At 36.8% G+C, this 14,974-nt stretch overlaps 1 protein-coding gene across 5 annotated transcripts in view; it reads right to left on the bottom strand.

The window, feature by feature from the left end:
- Positions 1 to 14,974, bottom strand: part of ABLIM2 (actin binding LIM protein family member 2) — a 132,596-nt gene that overhangs the window by 12,473 nt on the left and 105,149 nt on the right. For all 5 annotated transcript variants that reach the window (XM_065735833.1, XM_065735835.1, XM_065735834.1 and 2 more), the window contains 6 exons: positions 12,293 to 12,345; positions 11,560 to 11,707; positions 6,614 to 6,672; positions 4,188 to 4,242; positions 2,704 to 2,768; positions 2,429 to 2,509 (listed from right to left, as the gene is read on the bottom strand). In XM_065735833.1, the coding sequence (XP_065591905.1) occupies positions 2,429 to 2,509; positions 2,704 to 2,768; positions 4,188 to 4,242; positions 6,614 to 6,672; positions 11,560 to 11,707; positions 12,293 to 12,345 (461 nt within the window). The remainder of the gene's footprint in view (positions 1 to 2,428; positions 2,510 to 2,703; positions 2,769 to 4,187; positions 4,243 to 6,613; positions 6,673 to 11,559; positions 11,708 to 12,292; positions 12,346 to 14,974) is intronic.

Consider the following 14,974-nt stretch of genomic DNA (forward strand, 5'->3'; position numbering starts at 1 on the left):
GTCAATTGAAACAACAGTTCTACATATCCTTCCACTGACACCACCTCTATCCTGTCCATATCCATCACAACCAGGATGTTGGGATTTGCAGCAGTGAGAACATCAGACTTCAGTCTGCAAAACTGATCATGATGAAACTATAATATTAGAACATTTTCTCTGTCTGAAAAGATTTTCTAAGATAAACCACTTTGGACAATGCAAAAGTAGAGCTGTGCTATCTCCACTCCTGTAGGTAAAATAGAACCCTTTCAAGAGTGAAAGTGGGAGTGCAGGATGCAACCAGAAGCTGACCACCCATTCTGCTCAGATGGAGCACTTGCCTCCTGGGGATCTGTCAGCACTGTATCTATCACTTTTTGTAGCGTATGTGAAACACATCTCAAGAAAAAGTGAAATCTAACTTTAATACTTGATTCCAGTATTCAGTGTCATCCCCAAAAGCTTAAAGATAGCAAAAAATACTAAATGGGACTTGTACTATTGGTCAGGGTGCAAGTGTACTTGCATGTACGAGTGTGTGTTTAATACTGGTACGATCCTGGGAAAACCTTCGAAAATGTGTGGTCTTGGGCTCTCAAGTCCTGGGTCTGGCTGAGCCCTGAAATATGCTGAATGCACAAGTCAGCACTTGAGTTACAATATTCTTTTGGTAAAAGACAAAATGTTGTTAAACAGCATTTCTATTCAAAGCTACTTACTTTCAGGAACTCTGTAATGCAAAATAGAACAGGGAGGAGGAGAAGATGCTGGCAGAGAATGCAACAGTTTGCTCCTGTCCTTCAACTACACATATGGCTTGAATGTTCAGATGAGCTACTGCCTCTGTTATTCCAGTGGTTATAATCCTTTTAAAATGCTGCTAATTTAATGGTTAAAAAAAATACCCATCCCTAATAAATGTAAGGTGGTCTACAAATCTACAAATGAGTCCTTTCTGCAGAACAAAATATTTAACACTGTGCAACAATCAGCAGATCAGCCTGATCCCCTTAGCGCTTTTCTGGCGCAGGTTGGGATCAGACCTTATTTATTGTTCTTTTGCAAAGTTCTGTGAGATCTTTGAAGTGGTCAGGCTTCTTAAGCCATGAGGCCCAGAGATGCACCTGGTGCAAAGCAGACTAAGCAACACCAGCTTTAAATAAACAGCAGTCCCAGCTGAGGACAACGCAAGAGTTATTCGCAATGGCAGCCAGGACATGCATGATCCATCCAAAGCAAACTATATGTCTTCTTAAAAGATAGCTGGAGATGCATTTGCCATTCAGACCAGCCTGGTGTCTTTAAAGAAAGCCTCTATTATTTAACAGTCATGCAAATATATATATGTACAAAAAAGAATCCTATATAGGATGTGCCCAGGCGTGTACCCCTCCAGCTCCCTGTTCCTTCCTTCTTAAGTTCATTAAGCTTTTATTATGGACCTGATACTTTACTATACCCCAGGCTCATATCAGCACACATTTGAGGCTCTCTTTTCCTTACAACTAAATCCATACCACTTGCTGGGTAATCAAGCAGCAAACACATTGAAGCGTTTAAGGAATGTACAGCATGTCCAAAATATACTAATAAAGTTTATTAATTTTTCTTCTTTTCTTTTCAAGTGACCAAGTTAAAATGCTACAGATTTATTTAAATATAAAGTTTCCCAAAAGTCTAAAATTGTTAATCACAAAGTGTACTTTTTTTTTTTTATCTTCTTCTTGATGGTAATTCACACAGTGGTACAAAATTTTAATAATTTTGATGAGTTTTTATTCAGTCCTGTCATTACATAGGCCAAAAAAAAAAAAAAAAAAAAAAAAAAGAAATGTCATGAATTTTGCCTGAATACATCAACTTCAGGATATGGCCTTGGAAACTAAGCTTCACAATAATTATATCTGCATTTTTCTGAAATCCCAGTTCTACTCTTTGAGAGAGGTGGATGCTATTGCAGATGGATAATACATCCTTGAGTAATTATGTACCACACAGCCAAAGCGGGAGACTGAATGAGATAATGAAACAGAAACTGACATATTTACTTGCAGAATAAACTGAGCTTTTTAAAATAAATAAATAAATACATTCTCAGGTTATTGAAAGAGATTTTTTTATAATAGGAACTCAAAAAAAAAAAACCAAAAACAAACCAAAAAAACAGAAAAAAAACCAAACACGTTTTCCATCCATCTTGTTTTGACTTTCAATATTCCATAAAATCATCCAAAACTAATTGGTACTATCAGTATTTTTGTGAAGCCCCATTTTATCACAGATTTCCTTACACTGTTACATTCAAATTGCCTTTACACTAGTGTTTTGAAACAAAATATCATATCTAGTGCTATTTCTCTTTTCTTTCATTGGGTATAGGAATAGCTAAGGTGGTAAATAAACAGGGTTAAGACTTGCAAAGCCATCAAGCAAATATCATTCCTACCTCCAGTCTGGTCCTGTCCACATCTTTGGGCAATTTCACGCGAACTCGGTTTGTTACAATAAGTGTTTCATAAGGATAAATCTGTTAAAAAGACAAGAGCATATGAACCCCAGCCAAATCTGATTCTGATGTTTGGAAACGACAGTGTGGGGGACTTACTAATTTCAGTGGTACATACTTGCATCCTCATTTGACAAATATTTCACTAGGTCAAAATCAACAAAATAAAGTAAAAAAAATAATGAAAAATAAAAATAAAAAAGAACACTTGTAACCTTGCTAGGAAGTGCTGAATCTGATTGTTCTTCCAGTGTTGGAAAAGCCCTTCTTACCTTGTATTCTGCAAGAGAACAAGAACAGGTTCACAGTTTAGAATTTATAGACTTCTTTCAGAGTGACCACAATGAAGATTTATGTATGTCTGTAATTTGGTATCCTACCAAATTTCTCTTATGGTTTTTAGTAGTTAGTGGATAACTACATGTGTTAGAAGCATTTGACTCCAAAGGTCTGAATGCACATAGCACAAAGTTACAAAAGTCCCCCAAACCAAAGCTTATTACAGAAAATCCATCTCTTGCTACCATTCAGTGACTATGACTGACACGAATGGGAATTCTGTGTAGAGTTAAGTCAGACTGTCATCTGAATGTCCCGCTCATATTTTTCTTTACTGAAAACAGTTACAAAATATGGATAATTACAAGCACATCATTTTGAGAACATAAAAATAATTAAGTTAATACAGTATTCCAAAATGCCAACATCCTTCACCTGGACCTACTGCAGTGGAAATAATGATAGCGAGGAGACTTTTATTTAATTATTTTTTATTCTCTCTCTCTCTCTCTCTCTCTCTCTCTCTCTTTCTATATATATATATATATATATATATTTGCTGAGGGAATTGCTTATGGATCTGAACTAGTAAAACAGTATTCTAGTTAGGCCAGTGTTGCTAAATATGGTCATCTATTATCATATATAATGATGATTAAATGCAGCCAGGACAGCCAATATGTTTTCATAGACTTTTTTTATGATCTGAAATGAAAATCAGAGGTAAGTCTATTATTCAAAATCTACACTGACAGCTATTCAGGCAAAGGTTTCTATTAATACAGAGGCATCAAGTGAAGCATTGGAGTAAGATAAAAAAAATTAAAGAATCAGAAGACTTGGAAACTAATCTTTTTCTTCATCAGAAGGTGCATACTCCTAAATTGCTCAGTTCTTCTGAAAATTCCAACCAGTTTCCATATTAAGCTCACAGTCCTCTTAAACTGATATCAAATAAATTAATGCAAAGAAATTCTGCTTTTTAAATTCTGTACATATCAGCACCACTGTAGGTCAAACAAGAAGCAGAATGAACATTTGTGGTGCTTTTAGGTGCTTGTTTGTTTGTTTTTCCCAATCAGATAAGCTAATCAATCTTTCAAGGCATAAGATTTTTCCTCTTTGATATGACAACACCACCTGCTCAACAAAGAGAACCATTGGGGACACTGGCATCAACTTTGTTACACCATTGGATAATCCAGGACTTCAGTCAGACCTTCATATTCAATCAGATAAAAAGAAGATTCTCAGTGATTAATGAGATACTGAGCTGATTCTGTACCATCATTACATGAACCATCTGAAGATAACAGAGCAGTAACCCTTTGGGCAAGAGGAAAACAAACATCCTCAAAGGAAAAACAAAACAAAACAAAACCAAAACAAAACACGGAGTAAAAATGCTACTGCAGTGTACCTTTCATTCCCCAGCTTGCCTCCTGGTCTGTTTCATATTGGCTCATATTTTCAGGCTGGAAGAGAAGAAAAGAAGCGATGTAACTTCAAAATAAGTATCCCTCTCTACACTTTTGAGAGAAAAAAATGAGAAGTAGCACCAGAAAATCAAGATAGAGATCCTCAAGAAACATAAAGTTTCATCAGAACTTGACCTAATGCTCAAAGAGGGTATACAGAGTGGTCACAACAAATATCAATCTAGAGGCACTAAAGAAAGCTCCGCCTGCAGAAGAGGATGGATTTTCAACAAGTGAGTGTCAAACTGAGAGTCACTGCATGTGCAGTGTACTGTCTAAACAGTACATTTCCATAACTGGAGAATGCTGGCATATGATTGTCACTCAGAGAGGCAACTGCACAGTCTTATCAATCTTATCTTGTCCCATTGACTTTTTTTTTCTTTTCTGGCAAATGCTATGATAAATATTAAAGGCACTACAACTTTTTTATTTTGTTCCTTATCTGAGAGTTTTTTCACCTGTTAGACATACATTGTGTCTACAACTAGACTCATAAGAATCTGCATAGCTCCTTATTGTTTGCTTTTGTTTTATTATATGATGCACCGCCAGGTATGGACAAATAAAATGAACAAGCCACAAACACTGGCATAAGCATACAACACAAACATATGCAGCAGCTCTGAGAAGAATTTTGGCCTAAAGGATTTGATCACTTTCAGCTTTCCTGCGGGTCTGATACTGGGTTGCACCTTTTATATGGGACAAATGCTGCCACCTGCTGCTTTCATATCACATTACATGGCTTAAGCCTGCAAAAAGTACTGCAAATCTGCACTTTCTTTCTTCTCAACAATGCACAAGTCACTCACTTGGTTGGTTATTGTTATTAACAGTTATTGTGAAAAGTAGTATAAAAGTTGCTGATTCAAAATGGCGACAGGTTTATCGAGATCTTTCCAAATTCATAAATCTAATTTGGTTGTGTTGCTACGGTTTCTTCAAAAAAGAATTCAAGCAGTCAGGTACTTGGAGCATCAACAGGCACAATTACTCATGTAACATTAACTCAAAGAGGTGGACACTTCAGTAACTAATATATATATATCAGTTTAGGTTATCTCTGATTGTTACTTTCTTGTGGCTCCTTCTGTACTTTCAGCTTAACTCATTACCAGGGGAGTTTAATCCTGCACATATGGCTGAACAGTCCCAAGTCTCTCAACATTTCCTCTTAAGGGAGATGCATCAGGCCGCTCATAATCTTTGTGGACCTCCACTGGATTCTCTCAAGAAGTTCCCTGTCTTGAACTGAGCAGCCTGGAACTGGTAACAGTATACCAGATGTAGCCTCACCAGGGCAGAGGTGGAAGATCATCTTCCTCAAACAGCTGCCCACACACTTTTTAATGCACACAGGATACCGTTGGTCACAAGGGCACTCTGTTGGCTCATGGACACCCAGGTCCTTCTCCACGGAGCTCCTTTTCAGCATGTCAGCCTCTAACCTATACTGATGCATGGAGTTATTTGTCCCCAGGTGTAGGACTCTGCATTTGCCATTGTTGAACCTTATCAGGTTCCTCTCTGCCCAGCTCTCATGTCTGTCCAGGTCTCACTGAATGCCAACACAGCCTTGTAGGTTCAGCCACTCTTACCAGCTTCAAATCAGCAAACTTTCTGAGGGTGCATTCTATCCCTTCATCTAAGGTCGCTGATATGTTGAACAAGCTCAGACCCAGGACAAATCCCTGGGAAATACCACTAGTTACAGGCCTCCAACCAGACACAGCACTATTGATTACAGCCCTCTGAGCTCTGCCAGTTGGCCAGTTCTCAATCCACCTCACTGCCCACTCATCTTTGTAAGCTTCCTTACAAGGATTCTGTGGGAGACAGTGTCAAATGCCTTGCTGAAGTCAAGGTAAACAACATCCACTGCTGTCACCTCACCTATCCAAGCAATCATGGCATTCTAGAAGACTGCCAGCTTGCTCGACCATGATTTTCTCTTGAATCCACGTGGACTACTCTTGGTAACCTTTTCTTCCACTTGCTTGGAGATGGTATCCAAAACAAGGTGCTCCATCACCTTCCCCAGGATGGAGTTGAGGCTGACTGGCCTCTCTCTATATATAAATCTATATATCTCTATAATTAATTCAAGAAATACTGTGGTCTGTTAATATGTGCAGCCATAGTTGATTCTGGGAGGAGAATCAAGATTCCTATTGCTCATGCCACACAGTTAAAACAAAAAGCTTCAGTCTTACCCCTGAAGACAAAGTGTAACTCTCATAGATTCAAAATCTGTCAGGGTTGGTAGCCAAAACACCTGTGAAGTATTATTACTGTGTACATTTTTAACTAGTTTTCTATTTATGATATACTATTACTTGGAGAATACATTTAATTGAATACCTACCTGATGCAAACCATTCCTTCCATAGCCAGGTAGAGAAGTAGATTTAGAATACGGAAATCCTGTAAAAGACGTGATATACAGCTAAATTATTTGTGATACACAGTTGTATTTTTTGTGAAGTCCTTTACAACCCACAAAAACTCAGAAATCAGTAAAACAGCCAGAAACAGCAATTGAAAGGTAACTATCCTAGTCATAGGATGAAATACAGCTGAAAAGTACTCATCTTTTCTCTCTCTATCGAGTACATGGGTACACATAACAACATCTGTGCATCATAGCACAGCACGATGCAATCACTGTAGTGGGCACAATAACAGAAGATTTGTGGGAGTCACTTTATGGAAGCACTGTGAAGGTACAAAATGCAAAACTGATTTGAGAGCTTGTAAAATCTCGACTCTCCAATGCAGTGCTAAGCCATAACCTCAAAATAAGATTAGAGGTACCATTATTTCAGAGTTATTTCATTTTTCACCATAATGTATTTGGTCTATTTTCAGGTTTGTTTTAAAAAAAATAAGGATTTGTATCTCACCAATCAGAAAACAAGTAATTAACTTACTCATTCTGCATTTCTACTCCCTCATTAAAACATAAATGAAAATCTTGCAGTGGAAATAAGTAAAAGGATAAATGCTGAAGGGAAAGTTTTAAGATAGATAAAATTACAAAGTGATGTTACTATGAAAGTAATACTAATAAAGTTTGGATGATCCCTTTTTCAGTAAAGGTACTAAAAGTGTTTCAGATCAGATTTTGATTCATAAAAAAAAAAAGATGAATAGAAGTGATAAGATGAATCAGTTTAAATTAAACAGAAGGTGAAAAAAAAAAAACTGTCTGCAATAAGCATTCTGGATTCCAGTACAGGACAGTTTGATAAATTGAAACAAAGCAATAGGAGAAGTAACTTAGCTCAAAGAACTGAATGTACAAGGCTACTTTCTGCCAAAAATGTTGGCAATTTGTGTTCAAAGGGGAATGCAGGAAGGGAATCCAGACACTACTGGATTAATAAGTACCCTAAGGAGATTATTAGGAATAAGTGTACAGAAAGAAAAAACAGAAGATGGATCAACAAAGAGCTCATGGTATGCTGAGATAAAGTGAGAACTGCCAGGAGTCAAGCTGAGTTAAACATTGAAAATGATATTAAAACAAATAGCAAAAGATTCTCCAGCTATATAAATAAAATGAGTATAAGGAAAGAAGAAATGGGATCACTGGGAGTTATGCTGTGTCACTTCACAGGAGAGAGGAAGGGGAACCTAGGTGGGGCTCCAACACTAAAAGAGTATTTAACTTCAGCTTTCTAGAACAAATGTAGAACCCTGAGCAAGGAGAGAAAAAGTTCATGCAACTGTGGTAGGCAAATGAATCACAATTGTGACAGAGACATAATCCAAAGTACTCTGTACAGGAAGCTGAGAAACTCACATAAAATTGGAAGGACAACTTAAGTCATTGGAGAACAGCAAGTACAACTTTTATGTTCAAGAAGAGAAAAAGACACTCAGCACCTATGAGTTTGTTTCCAAGAGAAGACTTTAATAAAGACCAAATAAAAACATGGAAGTAAACAGAAAATCAGTTGTATTCATGTTGATTTTGATTTGTTTAATACAAGTTAAAGAGACAGTACCAGCCTCTATTAGCTTTCTTCACTAAAAGAAACGACTTCCATGAAAAATACATTTTATTAGAATTCACCTAATGAGATATCATTAAAATCAGTATGTTGCTGCACAGGAAATTAAAGTAAAGCCAGAGGAGATGGAGCTTTTATCAGAGGAATTATAGGGCATGTTATGAAAAAATGAAATGTGAAAAACAGGTACTGAGGACTGAGTAGTGCTAAGAGAGAAACATCAACATGGATTGGTGTTGAGTTGAAAATGCTTAATATTTTCACTAAAAATCTGGACACTGAAAATAGTAATGGGCTAATAAAATTGACTTTCTACACAAAGTTATGAAGTATTGATAACGCAGAGGAGGATTGGAATAGCACAAGGATTTGAGATCATCTTAAACCGTAGAGTAATTGAAATGGGATGCAATTTAGTAATTCATGGGAAAAGTCATGCACTTCTACAATAAAAGCTAAGATTTCATTATTTGGAGACAATAAAAGTAGACAGGCTCAGTTATTCAGCTCAATGATAAGGTGACCAAGGGCTATAAAAGTAAGCTTAAAAATGATTTAAGTTGGAAATATCTGTCTTGATACATTCCAAATATGGAAGTAATTGCAATATTTCCAGGTAGTGACAGGACATCATGAAAGGATGTTCTGTTTAAATGGGTTAAATTAAATCCACCAGACCTTCAGACCCACAGGATAACTGGAATAACAGAAGTTCATCATAAGAAAAATGGTTCAATGATCTCAACATTTAATCTAGTGACATTAAGATAAAAATAAAAAATGTTTTAGAAACATAAGCAACTGTTATCTGAGAAGTGGTATCAACTAAGCAGAACTTCCTTTGTTGGCCCTGCTGGGGGCCCCCAGTGTATAATGCAGGGACAGAGTGATTAATTAGATTAATCATTTATCTTTTCTGGCTTGGACACTAGAAATATATCATCACTTGTTATCTGAATGGCAGGACAAAGAGTATAACTGTCATCTGTACTTCTGCTTGGAAAAGGATGCCAGTGTTGAACATCAGTGTGGAGTTCAACTTCTTGGCATCTTGGCTACAGAGATGTTGAGTGGGATTTGTTCCATCGCCAAACAGTGTTTCGAAGTTTCTGTGGAAAAAAATGCTCTAAGGCAAAGACCACAACTTGAAAATAAACAGTTCACTTCAGCACACAGCAGCTCAGGTGTTGCCTCCCAGGATGCTGGGACTGACCACATCCACAGGCACAAACAACATCATGTGGTTGACTAGGAAAAAACCTGAGGGCAAATTAAGCTGAAAGAGCTCAGATCAATCAAGCAAAGAATCAGTGACTCCAGTGTGAAAAGCATTTCACTTACCATCTATTTCTATAAAACTTGTAAGCTTAAACAACTTTTTATTTTTGTGCTTTATTTTTATTATAAAGGTAAAATACAACACCAACAACCACTGATCACATACTTTAGCTCATTATCACAACCAACTGCAGTTGTACATTTATAAAAAAATATTTCAAATATCTGGCCAAATCAAAGCACTCTTTTCCCCTAATTAGTTATTATCTGAACTTCAGCAGCTACTTGATATAGCTACTGCTTCTTCCAATATGATTTTCACTCTAGCCTGGATATTCAGCACATCAGGCACACAGCAACAGTAAGAGTCACAAACCCACTTAGATGTCTGCCTTCCTAAATACATGAAAGAATGATTAATGGTAAAATATAAACAAGTAAATGCGTACACATACAGAAAAAAGGTGAATGTATGGGAGATGTTGCCCCTGACACTCAGTCTTTAACAAGGCTGGAAGCAAGCAAGTTCCACTCTAGATACTTGTCAATTACCCAAGCCTAAATATATAATTCTGGCCACATAGCTTGCGAGATGTGACTAAATATCTTCTAGAGCAGAACAATACTTATTTAGCTTCCTCATAGGTTGGACAAATGAATGCTGAGATGTTTGCACAATACGTTTGGATACACTGCCAGAGATTCACACTCTCATCCCTGCCAACTCCTCCATTCTTTATGTAATAATTTTGCACCAAATCAATGTATGAAAAATATATTTTCTCTAATATTGACTATGCCACAGAGATGGGACTAAACAACAGAGCTAGAGATGTGGCCACTCTCAACCATACATGCGAGAGGTAGAGAAGCTATTGTTAGAGTGCTAATGACTATTCAAATGATAGGTGTTAGCTGTGTAGGTCATCAGACCTGGGCTTTCCTTGAACAGGATATCTACAAAGCATCATGCAACGTTTGGTGATGACTAAGGAATCAAACCCTTTCAGGTTAGACCAGTGTGACTGATGACCCAAAATAACTTTTTATCTCGTTACACCCTTGTGACAGACTTTGTATCATCTGTTTTTTCTCTTCCTTGCATAGCTAAACCATAATTTCCTTAATAGAAGTTGATGGAGTCAGCTATCACATTACCAAAATGCCCACAAGACTCACATCCTGGCCTTGCTGCCAGACATGCCTTACATTGGATGCATTCTTTTGGTAAACTGCTTCACCAGCTTGTTCACCTCAGATGACCTGCTACTACTGAATGGTGTCAAGTGGAGGATGTAGGGAGAGAACTGTCCAAATTACCTGTTAAAATTCACTTAATCTATTTTCTATCATTTATATCATGTAGAAGTAAAATTCAGACCTGATTCTGATGACTGTTTTCTACATCTCATGCCCTGCTGAAACGCAGAGGAGAGAAACATATAGAATGTTTTTTTGTTTTTTTTTTTCTGTGTGTGTGGTCTTCAGGTCAGTTTTCAGAAATGAAATCTTCCCATTATTCCACTTGGTTACCCAACATCTGGAAGGTTTCTGTGAGCTTCTAGGTATGACTAAGAAAGATATTAGTCTTTGGAGGAAGTGCCACTTACACTTTATCATGATACTGAAAAAATGACTCTAATATATGAAGTGCAAATTAATCCTTGATACAATCTGCATGATACTACTAGCTTGTTTATTGAAAATAATTAGCATATACATAGGTGCATTTATGTATTAATGAGGAGCAGGTTTTTTGTTGTGAGGAAATTATCCTCTCCAGAGATATTATGATATCTTTATACAAGCAATGGTCCTTCTTTCATTAAGAGAACTCTACAAATGGTTTCAACACTGAAATTTGAAGATGTTGATCACTTACAAGCCATAGCCAAACAAATATGTGTCATTACAATAGAGAAATAAGGTATAAAACAAACCAGGGAACAGCCTACAGCCACCTCAGTCTGTCCCACAAATGTTTGCCATATGCAGGCACCTTGCACACAGTACTCACGGGAGTACATGACGGTGGTGCCCTCCTGTGCTCTCTGGAAGTTTTCTCTGTCAGTTCCAGGAGTAAGAGACAGGGATCTGGTATCTGAATCCGGGGAATTAGTTCTGGTGTCCATATCCCCTTTCAGAATAAGCCAACTGGTCTTCAGCTGAAGAGAATAAAAGCCTGTTATAGAAGGCTTTTTTTATATAGTATATATACAAATTGAACCCATGCCCTACTTCACTTGCTTGTTAGTATGTTTACACTCAGTACAGCCTGTACCAACCTTCACCAAATTACAAAAGATGACTATACTATGGTCACAGCCCCACAGTTACTGAAAACTTCTAACTTTGATCTGAGCTGAGGATAGTTTCTCTGTTACCTAAGTTGCCCACTCTGCCTCACTTTAGAAGGTTTATTATGTCTTGTTCTTAACATTAGTCTGTTACAACGTTTTTCTTGTGTGTTAACGTACACCCTTGTATGTTAACACATCCATCAATATGTGCACTGAGATTGAATTAAAATCCATGAATTTGTTGCTATTGCTTTCTTTACTGTGAAATGCAGATTTTAAACACTCTGGCTGAGAGATTATGCTTAATAGATCTGAAATTCTGAAAAGACCTAAAATCAGCAAGGTTCATTTCAGTCATATTACAGAATACCTTGAAACATAACCATATTTTATAAAATAATTGCTGGAAGAAAGATCAATAAACTACATTTTATTCTTTCTGGTAATTACCTTCTTATTGTCTTGATCCAAACTTCCATCCTCCCCTTCTGATCTTCTTAGTGCTGGAAGATCAAATTTTTAAAATTAATACTGATTGACCACTTCATTTTGTTTTTCTGTTTTGACTGTCTTCACATTTGACAAAATTTAAAAAATGAGAAAAACAGGTAAATATTAAAAAAAAACACCCTGAAGTTGGGCAGAAAATTGGATCTGTAGAGCTATGGTGTCACAGAATTACTTAATGTTTGGAAAAGATTATGGGAATACTTATGCTATAGGCATGTAGTAAATGCAGAAAATCCATTCTTGCTGAATTTTAAGCTATCATTTTAGGAAGAAGCTAATTTGGGGAATGGCAGGTAGTAAAAAGTGCAGCTTGTAACTTAGGAACAGATTCAGGGGTGAGTATTTGCCCCATTCTTTGTTACCATGATCAAGAAAGTACATATGGTTATAAAGCTATTTGGTGCTCTGCGCATCTGGGCTTCCCACTTTCTTCAGTAAGATAAGCAATAATGGCAAAGCAGGTACAAATTTGCTATTACCTCTTCATGACACTGCAAGAAAGGTTGTGTCAGTACAGTGAGAGTGAAGGAGAGATGGCAAGTATGGGGTGCTGCTGAGCCCCACAGAGCTGCAATCATCAAGCCTCAGATAAGGCAAAAGAGGACTCTAAAATTCACAATTCTGTTTCTCACCTATATTCTCTCTTCAAGAGCCTTTTATATATATATATATATATATATATATATATATATACAAATATTTACCTGTTGTTTCATTCTCTTGTGGCTTCTAACTTCCTGAGAAGAAAATCTCAAAACTGAAAATCTAAATGTTTCTGGCTAATTTCCAGCCATTAAATGTGTTCTTTCCTGAGCTTTTCTTTACCAAAGTATCATCCCAGAGGCTAATTTAAACCTCAGATAGAAGCTAGAAAAAATATATCTATTAATATTAAAAGTAATATGATAATACAAAACTTAAATATTAGACTGCTCAAAGACAGAGCTGCAACACTCCCAGCTAGCTGGGAACAACTCTCCCCTCTCCATTTTCCCAGCTTTCAAGTTTGCAGAGGATCTTTCCTGCACCCAAACAGCACAGGAGAAAGGACAGTTCCATCAGCAATTCAGTCTTCTTCTCTTTCACACTACACAGCTCACATTCAGACCTTAACTGGTAGTGTTGAGAAGTGATACCTTAAAAAAGACAAATTTTGTCATTTTGAAAAAAACTATTGGTTACAGATGAAAAATCTTTAAATGCAGAGGTTTTTTCTCAATATAATGTGGCAAAACAAAGCTGATATACAAAATAAAAACAGTATTATGAAAAAAATTAGAGTTTTCATAGCTAGCTAATGACATCCTGAACAGGGCAACTTTTATTTCCTGAGATGGTAAAATGCTTTTTTGAGAAAGAAATAGCATAAATTTGAACCAGTGACATATGTGACAAATGAAAAAGCAAACATAAATAAAAGTGCCTACACTGGGCAGTCTTAGAGCTGATTATCTGACATTGTGGCTGCATACCTTAAATCACCAGGTTATTTATGTGGATCTCAGAGACCCCATGTAGAGAATTAGATGCGTTTTTGCAGATTTTTTTTAATATATACATTAATATTTTAAATTAAAAGAACAAAAAACAAAAAACAACACAAATTGAGTCCAAAATGTTTTCTTGCAGATTCCTTATGTTCAATGTGTTCATGAGATCAAATGACTTTAAAATAGCAGAACACCAAGGTTTTACATAGAGATCTAGAGGAGTCCATCAGGGCCTTACAGGGCCTGCCCCTCTCAGCTTCCTGAGAGCTTCATACAACACTTTACAGCAAATAAATCCATGCAGTCAATTTCATCAGTGCTTAGCTGAGCTTTTCTGCTACAAGGGGTACTTGGTTCTGCTGCAAGCCATGATGGATCAGTCCTAATATCACTGCAGAACAAACCTATTATTATTATTATCTTTGAACTATGTTCAAATGTTTCTGAAATATCAGTGCACACAGAGGGATGTCCATGGAGGCTGTGGCACGCTTCACGTTCTGACACCAGCTCTCACCCGATCTCTCCTATGAGCCACTTTTCCACCACATTTTTTTTCATTCTGAATTTTAGTGATTACAATAGAAACACAGAAGCTGTAGCTATAGCAAATCTGTTGGGCACTGTCGTAACTGAAACCATTCAAAGCCAAATGTCTTGGAAAAGTTCCTTGAACTTTTTTGTTTTAAAGAACATTTTTGTACTTGTTTGTTCAAACTTGGTCTCTTCAACAAAGGAATGTTCCCTGGCTCCCTTTCAGCATGCACTGGCTCAGTGTCCCTTTAGTTTGAGGAGCTGAATCATCAGTTGCTCATGTGCTCATGTTTTAGCAGAAAGACTTATACAACTTCTGTGGGGAGTTGTTAACTGGCATATCTCACTAAGAACTTAGATAAAATACCTGGTTTGGAAGAAAAAAATCTGCTGTTTAGAAATGTTGCAAACCAAAAATATTAATAAAATTCAATGACAGAGCCAGAATATAGGAGATCAGGGCCATATCAACAGCTTGTCAATTGCTGAAACAATGCTGATTTACATTACATCAAGTTCTGACACTTATTTTGTAACTTTGCCTTCATGCTTCCCCAAATATTACTGTAATATTCAACTCTTCTTTGTCAGTACCGGT

This window comes from Cyrtonyx montezumae, unplaced genomic scaffold, assembly GCF_038088225.1.
Source record: "Cyrtonyx montezumae isolate F1298 unplaced genomic scaffold, pur_monq_1.0 scaffold_2, whole genome shotgun sequence".
Taxonomy (NCBI): Eukaryota; Metazoa; Chordata; class Aves; order Galliformes; family Odontophoridae; genus Cyrtonyx; species Cyrtonyx montezumae.